General features: G+C 48.5%; 1 protein-coding gene across 4 annotated transcripts in view; it reads right to left on the minus strand.

Annotated features, from left to right (window-relative positions):
• The window catches only part of RBM19 (RNA binding motif protein 19), a 69,254-nt gene that overhangs the window by 40,839 nt on the left and 8,021 nt on the right, over window positions 1-20,394 (minus strand). For all 4 annotated transcript variants that reach the window (XM_071420529.1, XM_071420531.1, XM_071420530.1 and 1 more), the window contains exons 13-21: window positions 19,862-19,958; window positions 19,335-19,445; window positions 18,285-18,485; window positions 17,657-17,774; window positions 17,282-17,424; window positions 16,230-16,290; window positions 14,286-14,365; window positions 13,855-13,910; window positions 12,449-12,565 (exon numbers count right to left, since the gene is read on the minus strand). In XM_071420529.1, coding sequence (XP_071276630.1) covers window positions 12,449-12,565; window positions 13,855-13,910; window positions 14,286-14,365; window positions 16,230-16,290; window positions 17,282-17,424; window positions 17,657-17,774; window positions 18,285-18,485; window positions 19,335-19,445; window positions 19,862-19,958 — 984 coding nt within the window. The remainder of the gene's footprint in view (window positions 1-12,448; window positions 12,566-13,854; window positions 13,911-14,285; window positions 14,366-16,229; window positions 16,291-17,281; window positions 17,425-17,656; window positions 17,775-18,284; window positions 18,486-19,334; window positions 19,446-19,861; window positions 19,959-20,394) is intronic.

Here is a 20,394-nt window from a genome sequence, read left to right on the forward strand (position 1 = left end):
CACGTCTGCACCTTGCTCTTTACCATGGATCATCAGTTTTTCCAGCTTTCTCTTTGCCCAGGAGCATCATCTTTGTTTGGAGGCCCTTGATCTGCTGCTGCAGCACAACTGGGTTTTGCTTTATGTGATTCCTCTTTTTCCTTGTGCTGCTGCCTGCCCAGGCTCAGCTGCTCCATGGATCCCTTCCTGAGCCCGGTGTTTTGGGCAGACCTGTCCTTGAGGCTCCTGGGGCAGGGCCAAAGCCAGGCTCCCCTCACTGCAGCATCTCCCACACTCCCTGGAATAACACTGCTGCTGGTCCCACCTCTGGACTTCCCTCCTCATGGAGGAAGTCCATGAGATCCACTAAAAAACAGTCCTGGGGAAGCTGCTGCAGCTTTTGGATTGCCTTCACTCCCTTGGTGCCTGTGGAAAGCTCCAAGTTTAGTTCTTCCTGGATTTATCTAATTTTGGCACAGATCTTCAAGAATTATTTAGAAGCCCAACACCACAACTACTGCAAGTGCCAGAGACTATGTGGACATGGATGTGCTTCTTCCAAGGAGCTGGGAATTGACCCACAAATCCCATTTTTAGTGGACAGTGGCAGCAGCCTCTCTTGGAGCTCATGGCAAAGCAGGATCAGGAACACAACAGCTCTGGCCCCAGAGCAGGAGGCAGCCAGGGGATGGATCTTCCCTCTCCTCAAGATGCTGGATCAAGAGGCAGTAGCTGCTTCCTGTGGCTTAACTGGCTTGTTTAAAAACACAGCAAAACATTTTATCCCTTCTCGATTTATTTTCCTTAACAGTTGCTTATGAGGGACCTTATCAAAAGCGTTCTGAAATTCCAAGCAAATTAGTCATTAGGCAGGTTTTCAGAACAGTAATTAGGCCACTCCATGCCCCTGATGTATTATTTACCTGAGAAGATCTACATAATTAGGGCTCTTCTTTATAACTGGTATTACACACACTAAATTCTACTCCAGTCTATCGTGTAATTACGCAATTAGGCCGCACGCTAAACAGAAACCAATCCTGAAAACCAAGCAGAAGGAAAAAAAAAAACCCACCCAACAGTAATTATTATTTTTTTTTTAAATCCTCCATCAGCAGCACAGCAGCAAGTCTTAAAATTTTAATATCCCTCCACTTAAGTCATTTCTAAGCAGGTGCTGCAACCAGGTTTGGTTTCTTAATTTTGCTGTGTTTAATCCGACTTTGGGAGGTTTTAACATCGGGAGAGATCGGCTTTAAAGGCTGGTGGGAAAAGGGGCCTTTCCCTTGCCTGGATTTGCTGTGCTGGTGGCAGCAGCATCATGTCCCTGCAGCCTCCCTTTGCAGCTCCTCAGCCCCCTGCTCCTCCCAATGCAGGCTGATTTTCCAGGTCCAGCTGCTCTGGTGTCACTGTCACAGCTGTTCTGCCCTCCAGAGCTGGCTCCCACGCTGGAGTTTTAGTGTGGAAAAAAGGAATGAGAGCCCTGGAGCCCCTGCAGCAGGAGCTGGGATGTGCAGAGCCTCACCCAGCAGCCTCACACACCTTTAGGATGCAGGGATGGACGTGGGCATTTCCTCTGATTTGTTCCCCTCTTTCTGACTGCAAAGCAAGATCCCAAGATGTCCCTTCCCAACCTGTGCCTGCCCATGGGATACTGCACATGTCCTGCTTTGTTTCCTGCTCCTTGCTGATGGAAAAGCCTGCACCACTGGGGTGGGAAGTAGTTTTTAAATCCACTTCTTGCCATAAATCTATTTTAGACTTGGTGACATCAAGGAGAAGCAGCCAGGACTCACTGACACCTCCAGGAGAAGACACCTGCCTATTCTCCACATTTATTTCCGTGCTTTAAAGACAACGATGATTCACTGTCTGATGAAAGCAGAACAGATTTCCTCCTGAAATTTCACACCTCAATGCCTACAATTCCAGTTCCTAAGGGCCAGGGGAAGGGGCAGAGCTGGCACAGGGAACACCACAAGCTTTAGGAAGCCCTGGGTTCAAGCAGCACTGCTCAACTTGAACACTGACAAGAGTTGGGGAGTTCAAAGCCACCCCAAAAGAGTTTGAGGATTTTAAGATAACTGGTGGGTGTGTGATGGAAGAGGTCACCCCAAACCAGGATGGAGGTGGAAAATCCCACTTTAATATTATTCAGGTTTTGTTGTTGCTTCTCTTCTCTTGGGCAATCTTACAGAGCTCTGAGCTGGTTCTGGTCACAGCAGGGCTCTTGTCCCCTCTGCTGTCACTCTCAAATCCCTTCATTTCACCTATCCAACATCTTCCTTCTTAATCCTACTAGTAATACTAGTAACTCCTAATACTAATTACTTTTTTTTTTTTTTAAATTTTTTGCTGGGGGAGACAAAAATATTCAAGCCTGGTGGAGAAAGGACCAGCTCTATCAGGACATCTTCCCCCACATCACCTCCCTGGAGCACACCAGGGCCAAACCCTGCTCCCCTGGCAGCTGAGATGTACAAATGCAGCAGTCACCTATAGACCCCTCTATCCCAGCCCTCAGGGAATCTCAATCCCTGCACAGCCTCCAACAAGAGCCTCCAATGCCTGCAAAGCCTTTCTCAGAGCTCACACTCCTAAGCCACAATTCTCCCAGCACGCAGCACCTTGCAGGACCAGGGCTTAGGAGCCACCAAGTCACTGCCCTAATCACCAGAGGGTCAGGATTTCAAAGGAACCTGCAGCTCCCACAGAGCTGAGATTTGGGGATTTATCTCTCCTGGGCTCTTTTGAAAATCCTGATCAGAGTGCAGCTCTGGTCAAAAAAAAAAAAAGAAAAAGTTATGCTAAAAATAGTGCTCACAGGAGGGTCTGGTGCAAATCTCTGCTCCTGGAGGATTTTTATGAGTCAGCTCCTTTCAAAGACAAGAGGAAATTTGTACAACTAGCAACTAGGAAACACAGAAGAAACCCAAAGGTGTACCCAGGGCATCCTTTGGAGAAGGCAGCCTTGCTGTTAAGATACCAGCTGCATCAACAATCCAAAAAATAAAGAAATATCTTATATTCAGCTGTAGAACCTCCTGCACTGAGCTGGGGAATAAATATAGAAGCAATGAGATATTTATAGACACACAGCTATTTTAACACAGCACTGCTTTAAAGAGAATCCTTATTTAAGTCTCGTCCCTGTAAAGCTGCAGGATGACTTAGAAAAATAACCTGATTAATTATTTTCATCAGGGGAACAGAGAAACACAGAGGGGAGATCAAATGCACGCAGGCGCAGCGGGAACATGGAGCTGAGCTGGAGGCTCAAACACAACCAGGCTGTGAGGTCTCCCGAGCTCAGGATTGTCCCCAGAGCCCAGGCTGGCCACATGTGACACCTGCCAGGACTCAGAACAAGGCAAAGCATTAAAAGCAGGCACAGAGCAGCTCCTTGGTGAGGCAGGCTGGGAGCCACCACGCTCCAGACACAGCACATCCCATTTTCTGCTCCCTGGGAGCAGAGGTGGCTTTTCACTGCTAACAGTCCAATTTACCCATCCTGTGCCCAAAACTGGAGGTGTGGCTCCTGCCCAAGCTACAATGGTGGCTCTCCTCCTGCTCCAGGACTTTGGTCACCCCTTGCCAACCTGCCATGGCCACAGCAAAGCTCAGAGGCCACTTTGCACAGTGGGATTTGTCTTTACAGGTCACCTGGAAAAGTCCCAAAAGACAGGGAGTGATTGGTGCAAGCACTACCTGAGCCACCATGGGGTTCAGTGATGATGTTCCCACTCCATTTCATGGAAGGCTCATTGCTCTCCACCCATCTCAGAAAGTGCAGGATGAAGAGGACACAGATACAGGATCCCTGGATAGTTTGGGTTGGAGATCATCTGAGTCCAACCCCCCTGCCAAGAGCTCCAAGAAGTGTGGCCATAATGAGAGAAAAGGGGAAGGGATCATCCTTCCAACCACAAAAAAAAGAAAAATGCAAGCACAGATGTGGAACAAAGGTAAGAACAACCCAAATGGCAGGGACAGAGCAGAATGTCTGCCATGGAGAGTGAGCTTCAGCTAGGATGGACTCAGCAATGCTGAGCTTGTGTGGGAGCTGTCAGAGGCCCTGCTGATGGCAGTAAGTCCTTGCAGAGGTGACAGCTCTGGCAGATGCACTGAGCAAACAGCAGAAGAGGGGGAGAAATCAGACAGGAGGCAAAGGCAGCTCCATCTTTACAGGCAGAGCTGGGCTGTGCTCGCTGGCCTTAGGAAAGGGAGGCAAGTGGTTAAAAAGCAACTTTTAAGCAGCATCCTTGCTGAGCACAGGTAGGGCAGGGCAGACTGGCAGCTCCCCTCCCTCCCTCCCTCCCTCCCTCCTCCAGACCTCCCTGCTGCAGCAGACCCAATTTCATGGGGTTTTTGCACAAGCAGCGGGGTGGAAAATGATCATCGGGAGGCAGCGCACGGCGCTCCCCACATCCCCCTGCAAGGTGAGCGGCCCCAGCCCCACCTGGGCGGGCACCTGGGTGAGGAAAGAGGCACCAGAGAGCTCCCAGAAAGGCAGCCATGGTGGGGATGAGGGGCAGCCACGCTCCCCCCAGCCCTGTCACCCTCCTGGCTGCTGCCGGCAGAGACAGCGCAGTCCTGCGTGACAGCGTGAAATTAATATGATTTTGGGGGAAGCTGGCAGTGAGTAATGAGCAGCTGAAACACCTCATCCCCACCCCCTCACCCCCCCCCCCAGACTCTTTTAACCCCTCAGCTGCTGGCATGGCATCAAAGAGTGGGAAGAGCAAGAGCTGGGTTAAAGAGAAGTAGAGAAGGGCCATGGAGAACACCTGAAATGGGATTTGCAGGGTGGATTTTGGCACAGATCTCAGTGGTGCTGCCTGTGAGCAGCCCCAGCCTGCTGAGATGCTGAGATTGGCACTCCTGGGTTTGGAAAAGTCAATATTCCTGCTTTTTCAAGTGAGGTTTCACAAAGAGATTTCCAAAAAAATGAGGGGCTGAAGAAGACCCAAGGCTGTCCTTCAAACAGCCCTGGGCAAGGCCCAGAGTTCACCCACGAGGGGACAGCCTGATGTGCAGAGATCACTGATGGGGAGCAGAACAAAAAGTGGTTTTCCAGCTCCCCTGGTACCTAATAAATGGGAATATGGGCAGAAAAACCATCCCATCTTCACAGGCAGCTGATGTGAATCCCTGGATGCCTGGTAAGGGTCAGTCCCACAACAGCACCTTCCTCAGAGGATGAGGCTCAGCAGCTTCTCCCTGGACTTAATTGCAGCAAATTTAAGATCTCCTGTCCTGTGCCAGATGCCTGGAAGTGCTCAGGACACTGCTGGGGGAGGAGGAAAGAGAGGTGAGAAGACAGATGGTCATCCTGATCTGCCTTAACTTGATTTCTTCAGGAAAAACAAGGTGCAGACAGAAATGCTGCTGGTGCCAGCAGCTGCAGAAGCCAGCAGAGTTCAAAGGCCTTGGGCACAGGCACTGCCCCAGGGGAGGTGAGAGACTCTGGAATGGAAGGGCTTTAATTGCAATCACATCCCAAGGCTGAAAATCTCCCAGATTGGGAGAGGGAGAAAGGCTGCAGCAGGCATGAGGTTAAAAAAATAATGATGCAAACAGAGATGCAAATAAAGGACACGATGTCATCGTGAGGAGAAAGCTGTGATTCATTAGAGGCTTGTTCAGGACCTTCTCGTGAAGTGAGACTGAAAAATACCCACACAAGTGAAAGGCAGGGGGGGATGGATGGATCAGCATCACCAGCAAAGACCTGCAGTTAACAAATCCAACAGACAGAGGAATTTTAAGAGCAAGGAGATAATCATCTTGACTGTACCTTGATGAAAGGCTGAGACACAAGCTCAAAAGTTAGTCCAGTGGAATTTCAATGTTCTAGATTGTGCAGTGCCCCAGCTGCCAGCCCCCAAAGGGCCAACTCTGAGAATGAACAAGAACTGGCCACAATATAAGGCAAAAAAAGAGAAATCCCATGTTTTTCCTTTCTTAGACACACGCATATTCTTCTTAATTCAGACAAAAAGACACCTTGTAACCCTAAGAACCCTGAGTGGGTGATTTCCAGGACACAGCACAAGCAGGCTTTAGTTTTCTCCCTATGGAGAACCACCTGCCCACATCTGAAATTCTTTTGCACTGAAAAAATGGCAAAAAGCCCAAAGCAGAACCCCAGAGTGGCATTTGAACAAGACATTCCAAAAGCAGCCCCTTCCCCAGCTCACTCCACCTCCCTGAGCCCCTCCACGCTGCTGAGCTGAGGAATTTGTGTGGAAAACTAATTAAAGTTCCCTTGGGAAGCTCGGCTGGATGCCCTGGAGAGAGGTGGCAGGAGTCAGGAGAGAGCAGCCCAGAAATTCCCTTCATTTGCACAGGACAAAATCCAGGTGTTGGGTGGGCAGAAAAGGGACCTGGAGTATGTGGAGAGCAGAAAAGGGGGAAAAATAAATATAAAAATCAAATATGTAATGAATATTCAAACCCAGGAAAGGGATGTGCTGAAAAAAGAAAATCTTCCTTCTGCTCTTGGGAAGAGCCACCTTTTAAAGCAACTTTGCCAAGATAACACAGAGTTAAACATTTCCTTATCTATGTTAAACACCTTTATGATTCAAACTGAAAAACAGCACTGCAAACCCATTTCCCTCTCCCCCACCCCATGGCTCTCTTTGGAGAGTGGCCAAATTAAAGTGGCCACTTCCATTTCTGGGCTCTGAATATCAACCCAATTCTGCTGTGTTTGGGTTTCCAGCACACAAGGAGAAGATTTGAAGAAGAGGAAGGGGAAAAAAAAATAAAATGAGTTTAATTTATGCTGTTTGAAATAGAGAAATAAAGCAGCCCAGCAGATCCCTGCATTCCTGGTGCACATTCCTGCAAGCTGCCTCCCAAAAAGCTCCTGCACTCTGTAATTTCCTGTGCAACACATCCAGGGCACACAGCCCACAGGGCTGGAGGAGCAGAGGGTGGCTCAGGGGCAGCCTGTGCCAGGGGATTCTCACCCTCATGGGGGAATTCTTTCCCAAGATCCCATCCAGCCCTGCCCTCTGGCAGTGGGAGCCATTCCCTGGGTCCTGTCCCTCTGTCCCTTGTCCCAAATCCCTCTCCAGCTCTCCTGGAGCCCCTTCAGGCACTGCAAGGGGCTCTGAGGTGTCACTGAACCTTCTCTCCTGCATCTCCCAGCCTGGCTCCAGCCCCTCCATCAGCTCTGGGGCCTCCTCTGGACTCTGTCCAACAGCCCCACATGTGCTGTGTTCCCCTGGCAGAGCAAAGACAGACTGACAGCCAACAGTGGGGCTGAGCCCTTCAGCCAGGACACAGGGAGCCATCAACCAGGCTCCTTTTATCCAAAACTAAACTCAACAAACACATCCCCAAAGGTGCAATCCTTGTGAGAACCTTCACACAGCAAGGGTGGGACCCCACAGCCCATGGGTGACAGAGGAGGAAAAGCCCCAATCCAGGGGAGCATCCTGCACCCCCAGAGGCACCAGGCAGACACTGAGCAGCCCAGCACAGCCCTGGCATTCCAAGGAGGAGCTGGATGTGAACACAGGCACCACATCCCCTGTGCCAGCACCCTCAGGAGCAGCCCTGGCCCAGAGCTCCCAGCATGGGCAGCCCTGAAATGTTGCTATCCCCAAAGGACAGGCTAAAACAAGGCTTGGGAACTCAGCCCTGTGCTGGAAAGCCCAGAGCACAGGCACAGGTGTGCTGGGATGCCAAGCAGCACATGGTGACCCCTGGCATTGGAGCAGGGGCCTGGGGAGGCTTTGGAGAGCTCATGGCCCCACCAATTTCCTGGAGAACATGGTGTGGTGACCCACTCAGCACCACATCAAACTCAGAGACACCTTCCAGCTGCCACTACACCTCTGAAACACCTTCTGCTCCCTGCTGCCAGTGCTGTTTGTGCAGGTTTCCAGCTCAGCCCGTGCCCTCCAATTCCTCCTGCAATTCCAGAGCCCTTCCAGTCCTCAGGGGAGGCCAGCAAGGAGGGACCCAAGCCCTGGTCTGCTTCCCCAGGGGTTTCTGCTTCTCCAAAATTCATTTCTGGGCACTCCCTTCTGGCAAGCAGAGCACCCTGGGACAAGCAGAGGTGTCAGCACTGCAGGGGAGCTCAGGGATTCATTCCCCTGCTCCTTCTGCCACAGCAGCAGCTCTGTCCTGCCCCAGATGTGCCAGCACCAACCACCTGCAGCCCCTCACAGCCCCCAGGGACTTCTGCAGCTGTCCCCAAGCCCTTGGGCCACTGCCTGCAGGGGGACAGCGTGGAGACAAAATTCAAGCAGCTAAGAAGCAGCAGCAATCAGTTTTGAGTCATTTCTAGCACAACATTTGAGGTTTTAAAAGTGAAACCCAGCAATCCTGGCAGCACTGGACATCCTGTTTGCATGGAATGCTCTAATTAACTCTGCCCAACACTTGCTTAACAAACTCACATGTTTTTCCTCAATTTTTTTTTCTCTTCTTGTGTCTTTCACCAGCACAGATTTTCCACATCTTCAACAGGGGAAGGAGAAATTGTCTCCAGTCATGTAGACTCCATTACTGGGAGAAAGGTGTGAACAGCAAGCATGTCTGGCAGAAGGATTCATTATCCCACCGTGTCCTTTATAATGGGAAATGAAAAGCCCATTCTGGTAACTACACTTTATTATAATAGGTCAGAAGAAGTGAAAGGCATCATCTTATAAAATTAACTTCATAAAGACTGCCTTAAAAAAAATAATAAAAAAAATCTCTCTGCCAGTTTATCCACTGCATCTCCCTGCAGAGATTTTTTTCCTTCTCTCAGAAGGGGCTGACTCCCAAGTCTTGTCCCACTTCACTTTTCCCCTCCATCAGAAGGAATAGTTCTTTTTCCTCCTCATCAGGCCCAGACATTTGCTTTGCCAGATGCAATAAATGCCATGTCTTTGTCAAAACAAAGAAAACAGTCAGCAAAGGAATTAAAATTAAAAGAGACACCCACCCCCAAGGTCTTTGCAAGAAGCAGTGTTACTTTCTGTGTAGGAAAGTCAGGCTGTGCAGATGAGTGCCCCTGATAACCTGCTCTCTGCCCTGCAATACCTTTCAATTGCTCTTCTGCTCACTGCTTCTTTAGGCAAACTAAAGCCCAGCCTCCCAGCTGATGAGAATTTTGTGATTTAACAGCTTTGTGCAACGTGTTTGACTGCAGTTCCTGCAGGTGCAGGCAAGAGATGGCCAGAGGGATGATAAACCACCTTCCACACTGAGTCCTGATCTCCTCAGCTAACTGGCAGGGCAGGGCTGGAACTAACAATTGCTGCAAATTCCAGAGAAATCAAAGATAAAACCGAAATTCTAAGTTCTCAAATATATCCTGCAAAAAAAAAAAAAAGAGAAGAAACAACTTCATCCCCCAAACACACACCTCCAAAAACTCCATCCTTTGGTGGGATGAGCAGCAGCTCTGCCAAATTCCAAGCACACCCTGGACTGAGTCCATCCCCCAGCTTGCCTTGGATTGGGCAGGAATCCTTTAAGAAGTGTTTTTCTACATTTTATCATTCATTTTTTGAGGAAAATGAAACCCCCATCTCCTCAAAACATTATAAACCACTTGCAAAACAGCCTGATTTTCCATTTTCATGGAGTTGGTGCAGCCAGAGGGGAGGAGGGTGCAAGGGGATGCTCTGAAACAAAGAGTTAATTGGAACTCCCAATGAAGGCTGCATGGATCTCATGTGATAGATTCTTAAAGGAGCCCAATTTTCAGAAATTGCCAGGGCTCCAATCTGTGAAAACGTGGCCTTTCACAGATCTCCAATTCAGCTTGCCACATCTAGAGTTCCTTTTGAAAAAAAAAAAAAAAAAAAGTCTTGCCATAAAAGCCCCACAGTTTGGTAGGAAAAATTAGAATTAGCAGCCTTCATGGGATAGCAATCCCTTTGTCTCTCCTCCCCTAACTGTGGCTCTTTGCAAAGAACTAAGCACCATTTACCTTTTGTTATTTTTCCAGGTAGTAAAGAGAAGAGTAGGATCTAATCAAGAACAAAAATGGGTGAAAAAAACACACCCACAAAAGCTAAATCTTCACACCTCGCCCAAAAGCAGCCCCTATAATTGAACAGCAGTTCTCCCTCTGAAGAAGATAGGTGTTATCTTAAAAAAAAAAAGATAAATAAATCCCTTGAGGGTGCAAAGAGGCCAGAACCTCCAGGAGAACGTGGCAGGACATGCTCTGAGCCAGTGTCACCCCCCAGCAAAGCCACGGGGCTGGGCTGGGAGCAGGGAGCACCTGAGGCCTGTGGAACTGCTAAAATAGGATTATTTTGCAGGCAGAGGATCTGAGACGTTGATCAGAGGATTCCTGGCTCCCCTCAAACACCCTAATTAAGCACCACCTTCCTCCAGTCCAGGGAACAGAGCCTGCTGTCCCCAGATTCCAGAATGAAGTCCCTCCAGGCTGCTGTAGGAACACGGGCAGTGGTGCAGGGCAAGGCTGAAAATTTCAGTGATGGCTTCATAAAAAAACAAGATCCAAAAGTGTAAAACCAGCCAGGGCAGGGATCTCTGAACTGCCAGAGCTGGGCAGGTACAGCAGCTTGAAAAATTGACTCTCCAGAACACCCAGCTCCCTTGGTTTGCTGTTCCAGTGCCACCTAAAGCTCCTGTGGGGCTGTTTGAGAACGGGGACTGAGCTCCTTGAAAAAGCTCAGAACATGGAAATATTTGTTTTGGGGGAAAATAAATATATCTAACCACATATAATGTGCTATAGATATTTTTTGAACAATATTGGCATGATCTGTGTATTTTTCTGGGGTAATGCATACATATATATAGATTCTGTGTGGATATAGATAATGTGTGTGTACAGAAAATAAAACCACACACTTATAAATTAATATTTATTCCTAATTTAATATTTATTTTAAAATTAATATTTATTTATTTTGAAATTAATATTTCTTTATTTTTCTCCTGCTGCAGGGCTGGAAGGTGGCTCTGGAGCAGGGGAAACAATAGGGAAGATGCTCATCCTGTAAAACCTGGGGCTGTCACCCTGTGTGGTGATGCCTGGCTGAGTGGCCTGGTGGTCCCCAGGCTGGCTGTCCCCTGCTGTCCCCAGGCTGGCTTTCCTGGGCAGGCTAAGAGTGCCCCCTGCAGCCCTGCCAGCCCTTCCACTGCCACAGGACTGCTTGCCATTGCCAGTAAATCCCTAACAAAAGCCAAACTGAGGCAGGTTCCTAAATGCAGAGCAAGCCCAACGCTCCAGAGCAAAGGCAGCTGATTGAAGGGCACAAACAAAGCAATCCAGGAGGGTGAGGTGCAGGGCACTGCTCTGGTGTGCCTGGTTTGGGCTGCTCCAGAGGACAGGAGGGATGGCAATAGAGAAAGCAATGCCCCCCCCAAGCTGCAGGTTTTTGTTTTGAGGATAAACCCAGCTCTGAACATCCCAGGTGAATGAAAGGGATGCTCTGAGAGCGCTGTCACCAGCTGGAAGCTGCAAAATCAATCAGATGTTCCCCTGCCCCTCCTCTCCACAGCTCTGAGGTGCCAGACAAGACAGGAGGGAAAAATCCCACACCAAAAACCCCCCACAGGCTCTGTGCTTGTGATGTACAAACCCTCCCAGTGCCTTGAACTTCACCTCAGCCCCGGCTTTGCTGGCTCCAGCTTTACGAGGGTCACAGCTCTGGCTGGGAGTGTTGGGATTTAAATTAGCAGAGCTCCACGTGCTGAGGAAACTCAGCATGGCACTGGCAGCCCAGGGGCTCTGCCTGAATCCCTCAGGGCAGAATTGAAGCAAAATGCTTCAAGAGAAACCTTTTGCTCTTCTAGAGGCATCTCGTCGTTGTGACCATCATCACACCCCTGTCCAACAGCCAAGTCATGCTTTGCCTTTAGTGAAATCCCTGGAATTTATCCCAAATGAATCCCTGGAATTCATCCCTCACAGCCTGCAAGGGAGCAGCCTCCCAGCCACACAGGAGCCACATCTTCACACAAATAAAGGAGGTGCAATTCCATCAACACAGGGAAACACAAAAATCCCTGCCAGGGGCTTTGCACTGCATGGTCTGAGCAGGTTTTCAAGGGTTAAGGAAAGAAATGCCCCAGAAATGTGACAAAAGCACCCAACTTCTGCTAAGACAAGCTCACAGAGGCCACCTCCCACCCAACATAATATCCTCTGGCAGAAAAATCAACAATTCCTGCACACCAAGAGCAAAGCAGGGACCACGGCCTGGGGCAGTGAGCAAAACATTCTTGTCCTGGGAGCAGCAAAGATGATTTTCCTTTTACAAAGTTCCACTCATTTTTCAGGATGGAACAAGGCTGAAATCACAGCACAAAAGGCTGAGGACACAGAGAACACAGAGGTGATCCCAAAATCCCTGTTTTCTTCCACAAAGACAAGAAAAAGTTCACAATATTCACAAAGTGAGAAATTCCCTGTATATGAAAATCACAGCAGCTCCACCCCAGAGTGACCCACAGACCCTACAAAGCACTTTCCTACCTGAAGAGCTCCCTGATTTCCTTGACAGTGGCCTGGAAGGGGATGTTTCTGACCAGGATCTTGGAAGTTTTCTGCTTCTTGGCAGTCTGTTTCTTCCTGGCTGATTTCACAGCAGGCCTGGAAGGCAACAGGAAGGGCAGGTGAAGAGCAGGGAGCAGCAAAGCCCCTTTGAACTGTGGCTCCCTCAGGATTTGGAACGTGGAAAATTGAGAAACCAGCTCACACTGGCATCCTGGGTTGTGCCAGTGGCAATGCCACACAGGACACCAAGAAGGATCAAATTTCAAACACCCTAAAATTCTACATCTGGAAATGAAATAGCCCATCTTGCTCCAGTTCAGGTCCTCATCTCACATTTGCCACTTACTTGGGTTTTATCACCAAATCTTACCCTTTAATTGTTAGGAGAATGCATTAATGAATATATTTTAAAAAATTAGCTTAATGTAAGCTAATTTTGATTATTTTTCTTCCTGGCTTATAAAACAGTACATTAAATTTTGTAGCAGACTATTAATTTATTTTTTTTTTTTACCTCTGGAATTGTATTCCATTTGGACAAGGTCAGAATTTACCTAACACAAAAGACAGCAGCTTATTCCATGAAGCAAAGCACTTCCCATTGTGGCCTGGATACCTGCTGAAGGGATTTTCAAAATCAAACTGGATAAAAATGGTTTATGAAAGAATTGAAATACAAAGTGCAGACACAGGAGCTGTCACACTGCCTATGGTCCCCAGGAACCATAGATTTTCAAACAAATTTTGATGTTTAACAGATGTCACTTCCAGTAGGGTTTCCAGAGTGTCTGAATGACAGTGTTAGGTGCCAACATTCAAATACCTGGATTAATTTGCAGCTTTACAGTTAGAATATTCTGTGCTGAGTAAGAACTAGGAAGGAATCCCTAAGAACTGAGGCTAATTCCAAATAAATTCACCCACAGGTAACCTTCTCCTCTGTGCCTGATTGCCCAGAGCAAAGGAGCTAAATCCAAACTTTTATTTCAAGCAAGAAACTTGGTTTTGTCTTGATTTGATCAGAATATTATTCTTAAGCTCTTCTTTTCTCAGATGAGCAGATAGAATACTTCAAAGATTTCTTTCCAAGAACTTTTTAAACGCTTTGGAAATCACAGTGCTGCCTGAGCTGCCACCAAAGCAGAGGATTTTTCCTTGAGCAGGGAATAAAACTCTGCCTGGTTCTCACTTTGGACTCATTTTTGGGGCCCCACTTCAGCTCAGTCCCCTTTTTATTTTTTCCTTTCAAGCAAAACTGAGTCAGTAAAGCAGAGCAAAGGCTGTTGTGTTCAACAGTTGGAGCCCTCCTGGATGCAGGTGCTGGGGAAGAAGCTCCCAAGGATTATTGCAGCTGAAATGTCACTGAGGGGAGAGGTGAGCCTCACCTGACAGCTCTCTCTGACAGCTTCACTTCCAGCTTATGGCCATCCACAGTGCAGCCCTGGGAGTGCAAACAAAGAAACAGCAGGAAAAAAAAAAATATATATATAATTAATAGAAATAAATATATAGAAGAATTAGAAGTCAAAGCAGCACTAAATTAACATTAATCAGTATTTGTTCTGTGAGGGATATCTGGGTCTGCACCTGACAGGAAAACTCATGAAAATTCAATTCTTGTACATTTTCTGAATTTCCACCTTGGATCAGCATTAAGAAACACACTTCTCTCTTTACAAAGCTTCTTCCCTCCAAACCCTGGCCCATTTTAGAGGCTCCTCCACCTGTGCAGTGCAACCCTCAGCCCTGACATCCCCAGGTGCATTTGGCAGTGCCAATCTCTGGAGAGAACTGCAGGGGGGCAGCTCAGGCTCACCTGGAGCTGGCGCAGGGCTCTCTGGGCACTCTCTGGCTTCTTGTACTCCACAAAGCCAAAGCCCATGGAAAGCAAAGTGCCTGGCAGGAGAGACAGGGGGCTTGGTAAGAAAGCAGTGATGATATCAGATATAAAAACAAACCAGGAGCAAGCACTGATTGCCAAAATTGTGGGGGACAAAAGCTTAACATCCCATGCAAAGGGCCAGCCTGTCCATGGCTGGTCTCATGAGCACCCCTGGCTGAGTTTTTTGAGCAAGGCTCTGCTCTGGACTGTCACCAGCTGGGGTCTGTGTACAGATCACAAACGGGACAGGACTGCCAGGAACTGCCTTGAGCTGGTTTATTTTCCAGCATCACTCTCATTCCATGGTTATGGCAATGGGAAGATGCCAGCAGCTCACATCCCAGGCAGCAGACCAAGAGCTTCATGTTACAACTCACTTTATAAGTTTTTTGCCCAATCCCACAAAGCAAAAGCACATTGACAGTAGTTCCATCCAACCACTATAAGCACCTGTACCTTTGGTTAAAACAATGCTTGCTTATTTCAAATACAATACCTGCTTGTAAGCCTTAAAACACAATGCACAGAGCTCCATTATTAAGATTAAAACTTCCTAATATCTCTCTAGATAAACTTTTCTGTAGCTTAGGGAGTTATTCAGACAAGAATTAATACACAGGCCATTGTTCTATTTGTCCTTGCTTTTCTACTTTTTTAAATCATTTTTCTGCTGCCCAATCTCATGGCTACTGCTTAGCTGCAATCACAGTTCTGCTGTCTCTGAGGGCTGCCTTCTGCAGCTTTCCCAAAACCCGCTGATTTTGTGGATTCCCACACTGGACCAGCTGGTTTTGGTGCCGATGCAAAGAGGGGATAAGAGATACTGCACACAAAACCAACGTTTTGCTTTGCATCATTTCAGTGCAACTTCCTTAAACAAAACACTGCAAAGCAACTGCTGGTCACAATCAGGGGAAGAGATCCTGTTGTGGGACAGACATCCCATTAACTGGAGTGAGTGGGCAGCTGCCACTTGCACAACAAAGGAGAACCATCCTTCCCATCCTTCCCCTCCCTGCCCAGCAAAGGTCTGCAGTCCCACCACACCCCTGAGCAACATGCTGCCCAACACAGCAGCCATAATTAAGGGACAATTAATAATGAGGAGAGAAAACAACACCCCATTTTCCATTTCAGAGCCTCAGCAGTGGCAGAGTGTAGAGATGACCCCCAGTGCCTGAAGGGATCAGGTGCTACAAGATCAGCACACACTTGGTGCTGCCTGCTCAGACCCATGAGCGGAACTGAAAAATTCACTTTATTTTTTTATCTCCCAGCAGATCTGAGTTTTTAAATATCACATCAAGGAAGCTCTGTCAAGGGGAAATGCCACAAAGCTGTGCAGGTCCCAGGGAGAAGCCCCAGCCCCTCCAGCCAGTGCTTGCTTCAATCCAACTCCTTGGGAAGGGAGAGCAGCCAACAACAGGCACAGCCACTCATCCCTGCAGCCTGGGGGGGCTCAGGGCTGGCAGGGAGAAGGCAAACCCAGCCCACTCAGCACAGCTCTCAGCCAGGCATCCTTGAGGATCTGGCCATTTGCAGGATAATGCAGGACTTAATCATCACAGGGCACTGGCTCCTGTCAGCCTGCATCCCACTCTCCTCTGTGATCCTGAAGGAGTTTGGCTTCTCCCATCTCAAGATCTCAAGAGAAGGCCACATCTCCACAAATCCCACAATGGAGTTTAACCTTCTAGACCCAAGCCTGGGGGAAGCTTTGGCTGCTGCTTGCAGCCATTTCCACAGGAACACTTCTGGAAGCACTGAGGATTTGCCAGCAGGAACACAAATGCTCAGCCAGATGAGTGCTGAAGCAATGCCACACCTGAGCCCTCAGCTCAGCAGAGGGAAGGAATTGAACAGCAACATCTAGAGTACCTGCTTTGTCTTTCTTCTTGGATATTGTGCAGCTCTTCAGGGCTCCCACTTTGGAGAATGTCTGCAAGGAATTTGGACACGTGATTCAGTTCCCTTTGTCACAGGCTTGCAACTCAACTGCCAGCGTGGCACTCTGCCACACAGCCCCACCTCCCCCAGCACTGCAGCTGAGCCTTTCCCCATCAAATTATTCCTGCACAAATACACACACACAGAGTTTGAAAGGTACCAAGACAGGTGTTCCCAGAAATCTTCCACAGCCCCTCAGAAAGTGCAGAGATCTGAGGTGGCTCTGGAGGAACACTCTGGATTACAAGATGCCCTCAGCCAAATAGAGGCCTTAAGGGTGGGTGCTGCCTGTGATGTCCCTAGAACACAGCTCTTCCCAAAAATGGGGGCTAGAGGGTAGCAAACTATTTATTTTACTCCCTTGTAAAGCCAGAAAAAGAAAAGGGGACAAGTCCCAGCCCTGCTCTGGGTATTTATTTGTCCACAGCTGGAGCAGAGTCTCCACACACACTCACAGGTCCAGGATGCTTGGCCATGGAATGTGGCATTTTACACAGCTACAAGAAGTGCCAGAGATGGGAAATTCCAGCTGCTTTTCCTTATTTTGGTATTACCACCCCACATAACTCCAGGAATGCCACTCTCTCTCCCAAGTGCTTATTGAGGTGAAGCAGCACAAGGCAGCACTGTCAGCAGAAGCTGAGAGGAAAAGCACATTCAGAAATCATCATTTATTTATTCATTCACTGCCTCTCACACACCAAGCAGTGGCAGAGCTGCAGCAGTGCCTGTCCCAAGGAGGAGCATTACAGAAAACATGGCAAATCAGAAAATTCAGTAGATTTCTGTTAGAAGATTTCCTACTGCCTCCACCTGTCTCTAGGTGGAATTAAACCCCACAAAACCAGCTCCAGATGCATTTGTCTTATCTGACACCTGGAGTGATGTTCCCAGTCCCAGTAGAACCCAGTGCTCTCTCATCTCCCACCAGATCACACTGGCTGCAGCTGAAATCCTTTAAACACTGTGTCCTTATTGCTCACCTCCTTCAGTGTGTCTTCTGTGGTGGCAAAGTTCAGGTTTTTGATGAACAAGGTACACCCAGGAATATTTTCTTCTTCTTCTTCCTCCTCCTCCTCCTCTTCTTCCTCTGCTGCTGCTTCCTCTGAGTCTTTTATAGCTTCACCTGAACCAAGAAGAATAAACCCAACTTTGTAAGATGCAACAAAGCCAAATTTTGGGGGAGCTTACCACTCAAACTGTGGGGGAGTTTAGGGATGGGGAGAAAGGTGGTGTATTTAGGGAGGAAAGATCAGCCCTCACAGTGGGCTGGTGCCTCACCCAGACAAAACATTTCTGGGGCTTGACACAACCCCAGAGAAACACAGAGGCCCCAGCAAGTCAGCCAGAGTTCTTACCTGGAGCCAGCCCTGCTTCACCCTCCTTTCCTGGAACCACAGCTTTTTTTTCCTGAGGGGTTGGGCTGAGGAAAACCCCCGTTGGAGCCCATTCCAGATACAAGGGCACAGAATGAAACTGTGAAGGGAAGACAGGAGAGAAATGAGGAGTGAAGGGCAAGGCCTGAAGGAAAAACTCTACTTTAACAGCAGTGGAAAAGCTGAGTAACCTTTGCAAGTGGCTAGACTCTGTCACAAAAGGATCCAGCCTTACAAGATGCAGCCTAAACTCTCTGCCACAGAAGGATCCAGCCTTACAAGGACAGAGTCTAAACTCTGTCAGGTAAGGATCCAGCCTTAGAGGACCAGAGCCTAAACCCTCTGTTACAAAAGGATCCAGCCTTATATGGGTCACTCCTGGATTGCAAAACCCTCCAGCTGTATGACAGCCCCCTTCTCCAGCATCCTCTGCAGGCTGAGCCCTGCTCTGCTGTACCAGGCACCTCCCTAAATCCAAAGGGTACATCTTGGAAGGTGAGTCCCTCTGGGATAACACCTTTTCACACTCCCTGTGCCCCTCACACTCATGGAGAGCCCTCCTGCAGCTCCCCAGCTCACCAAAACCCCCTTCCCCAGGCAGTGCTCCCACCTTGGAGTAGGCCAGCCTGGTGAAGGCTTGCTTGGCCTCTGTGGGCTCCAGGAACTCCACGATGGCTGTGATGCCTCCCTCTGGCAGCAGCACCCGGCCCAGGTCCCCGTGCTGGCCAAAGAGCTCCTCCAGCTCCAGGGCACTGGTGCCAGCTGGCAGGTTCTTCACCAGGATCACCGTCCTGCTCCTCTCACCAGCAGCCTGACACAGCCAGCAGGGAAAGAAAGGAAAAATATGGCATGGAAGAGAGAAAATCCAGCAGTTTTCTAAATGGAGATTTCAGATCTCCAAAGCTCTGCTCTCCCTCTCTCTGTGTCACTCCTCTCCCCAATGCAAAAGGACTGACAGACATTTAGGGAACACTCCCTGGAAAATCCACATCTCATGGATGGAGGTGTCAGCTGCAGATCCACAGGGCTCCTTCCCTACCCACCATCCTAATGCCATCATATTATGGATTTCACTCATCCTGAGAGCCACTGCCTTTTCAAATGGATACATTTCCTGTCACATTCATATTTTCTGAAAAATGCCTTTGCCCAGGAATTTCTCCTGGGAAGCTGAGAAACCTCAGAGAAAAGGAAAACAATTTTAACCTCATTTGCTTCTCCTGTGTTGTGCTCATATGTGGAATGTGTTTAGAGATTGTTTAACCACAGGTGATTGTTCCACTGGTTTCTGGTGTGAGTTGTTTTCATTCTTTGGCCAATTGGGGCCAGGCTGTGTTGGGACTCTGGAAAGAGTCAGGAGTTTTCATTATTATCTTTTTAGCCTTCTGTAAGTATCCTTTCTGTATTCTTTAGTTAGTTAGTTTAGTATTCCTTAATATAATATTATAAAAGAATAAATTAGCCTTCTGAGAACATGGAGTCACATTCATCATTCCTGCCTGCCACGGGGCACCCCGCAAATACAATAATTTCCTAACTCATCAGGGAGGGTTCAATCCTGCAAGATGCTGAGGATTTAATTACCCATTTCCAAGAGAGCTGAGAACACCAGGACTAGAAGAGGTGGATCTCCATTGGTGCCTCCAGCTGGGCCTCTCACCTGACTGAAGGAATCCAGGCTGACTCCGTTTTCCACGAGGAACCGGCGGATTTCCTGGACCAGCTCCGTTTCTCCCAGAGCCACCCTCACTGCCACGCTGTCTTTGCTCTCCTGCAGGCAAGAATTCAGTCACCTGCTGCTCTCAGAAGCACATGCAAAGGGAATGTGGCAGGCAGCTGGAGGGTAAAATGCTCCAGCTCCTCTGCAGCTCCTGGAAATTGTGCTGCTGGAATTCAAACACGTCCCAGAATAAAATGAGATTTCCAGGAAGGATCTGAGCTTTAGGGTGTAAATTCCCACCAAGTTCTAGTTATGTAGAAATGCAAAATTCAGCCACAGGAAAGCAGAGTGGGAAGGAAGGGATCAATAGGCTCAGACCCCACAGAATGCCATGGAATGTGGCCTCAGCCTGTGTGGTGCCCATGGATTCACAGAGGCTTTTCCTGTGCAAGACAAGGCCCTGGCCACAAAGAAACGGGCAGGAAAGTGATGTCCCACCCCAGCTGGTCCATCCCAACCCAACTCACAGCATCCAGCACTTGGCTTTTGGCAGCATTGTACTTGTGGGCCATGGCATCAGCCACAGCGTTTGTCCCCACGAACAGAGCATTCCAGTTGTGGGAGCTGGCAAGAGAAAACACAGCCAGGGTCAGTCATGGGCCCTCCAGCCAATAATCCTGGGGAAAAAGCAGCTCTGAGCACCAGGGTGAAGGGAGAGGGAAAGAAGGGTGGAAATTCCCTAGGGAAGGGACAGGATGAGGGAGATGTAACTGGAGTGCAAACAGAAGCAGTGCAGGCAGTGAGCTCTGCCTCCCCAGACCTCACTGGGCACAGCTCTGCAGCTGAAGCTCAGCTACTGCCTCAGAGGAACACACCTTTCCAACTGGTTTCCTAAACCCACAAACCCCATACAAGCAAGGTTGCACCCTTTTCCCTTCAAGACAGAAAGTATCAGCCATTTCTTTTTTATTTTTCTTTTGAAACTGATTTGTCACACAGCAAGAAAAAGCCTCTACAAGCTCTAGAATTACAGGTGGCCAATCAGAGGAGAAGAAAGGCC

This window comes from Agelaius tricolor, unplaced genomic scaffold (genome assembly GCF_023055355.1).
Source record: "Agelaius tricolor isolate 1412-34295 unplaced genomic scaffold, bAgeTri1.0.p SCAF_147, whole genome shotgun sequence".
Classification (NCBI taxonomy): domain Eukaryota; kingdom Metazoa; phylum Chordata; class Aves; order Passeriformes; family Icteridae; genus Agelaius; species Agelaius tricolor.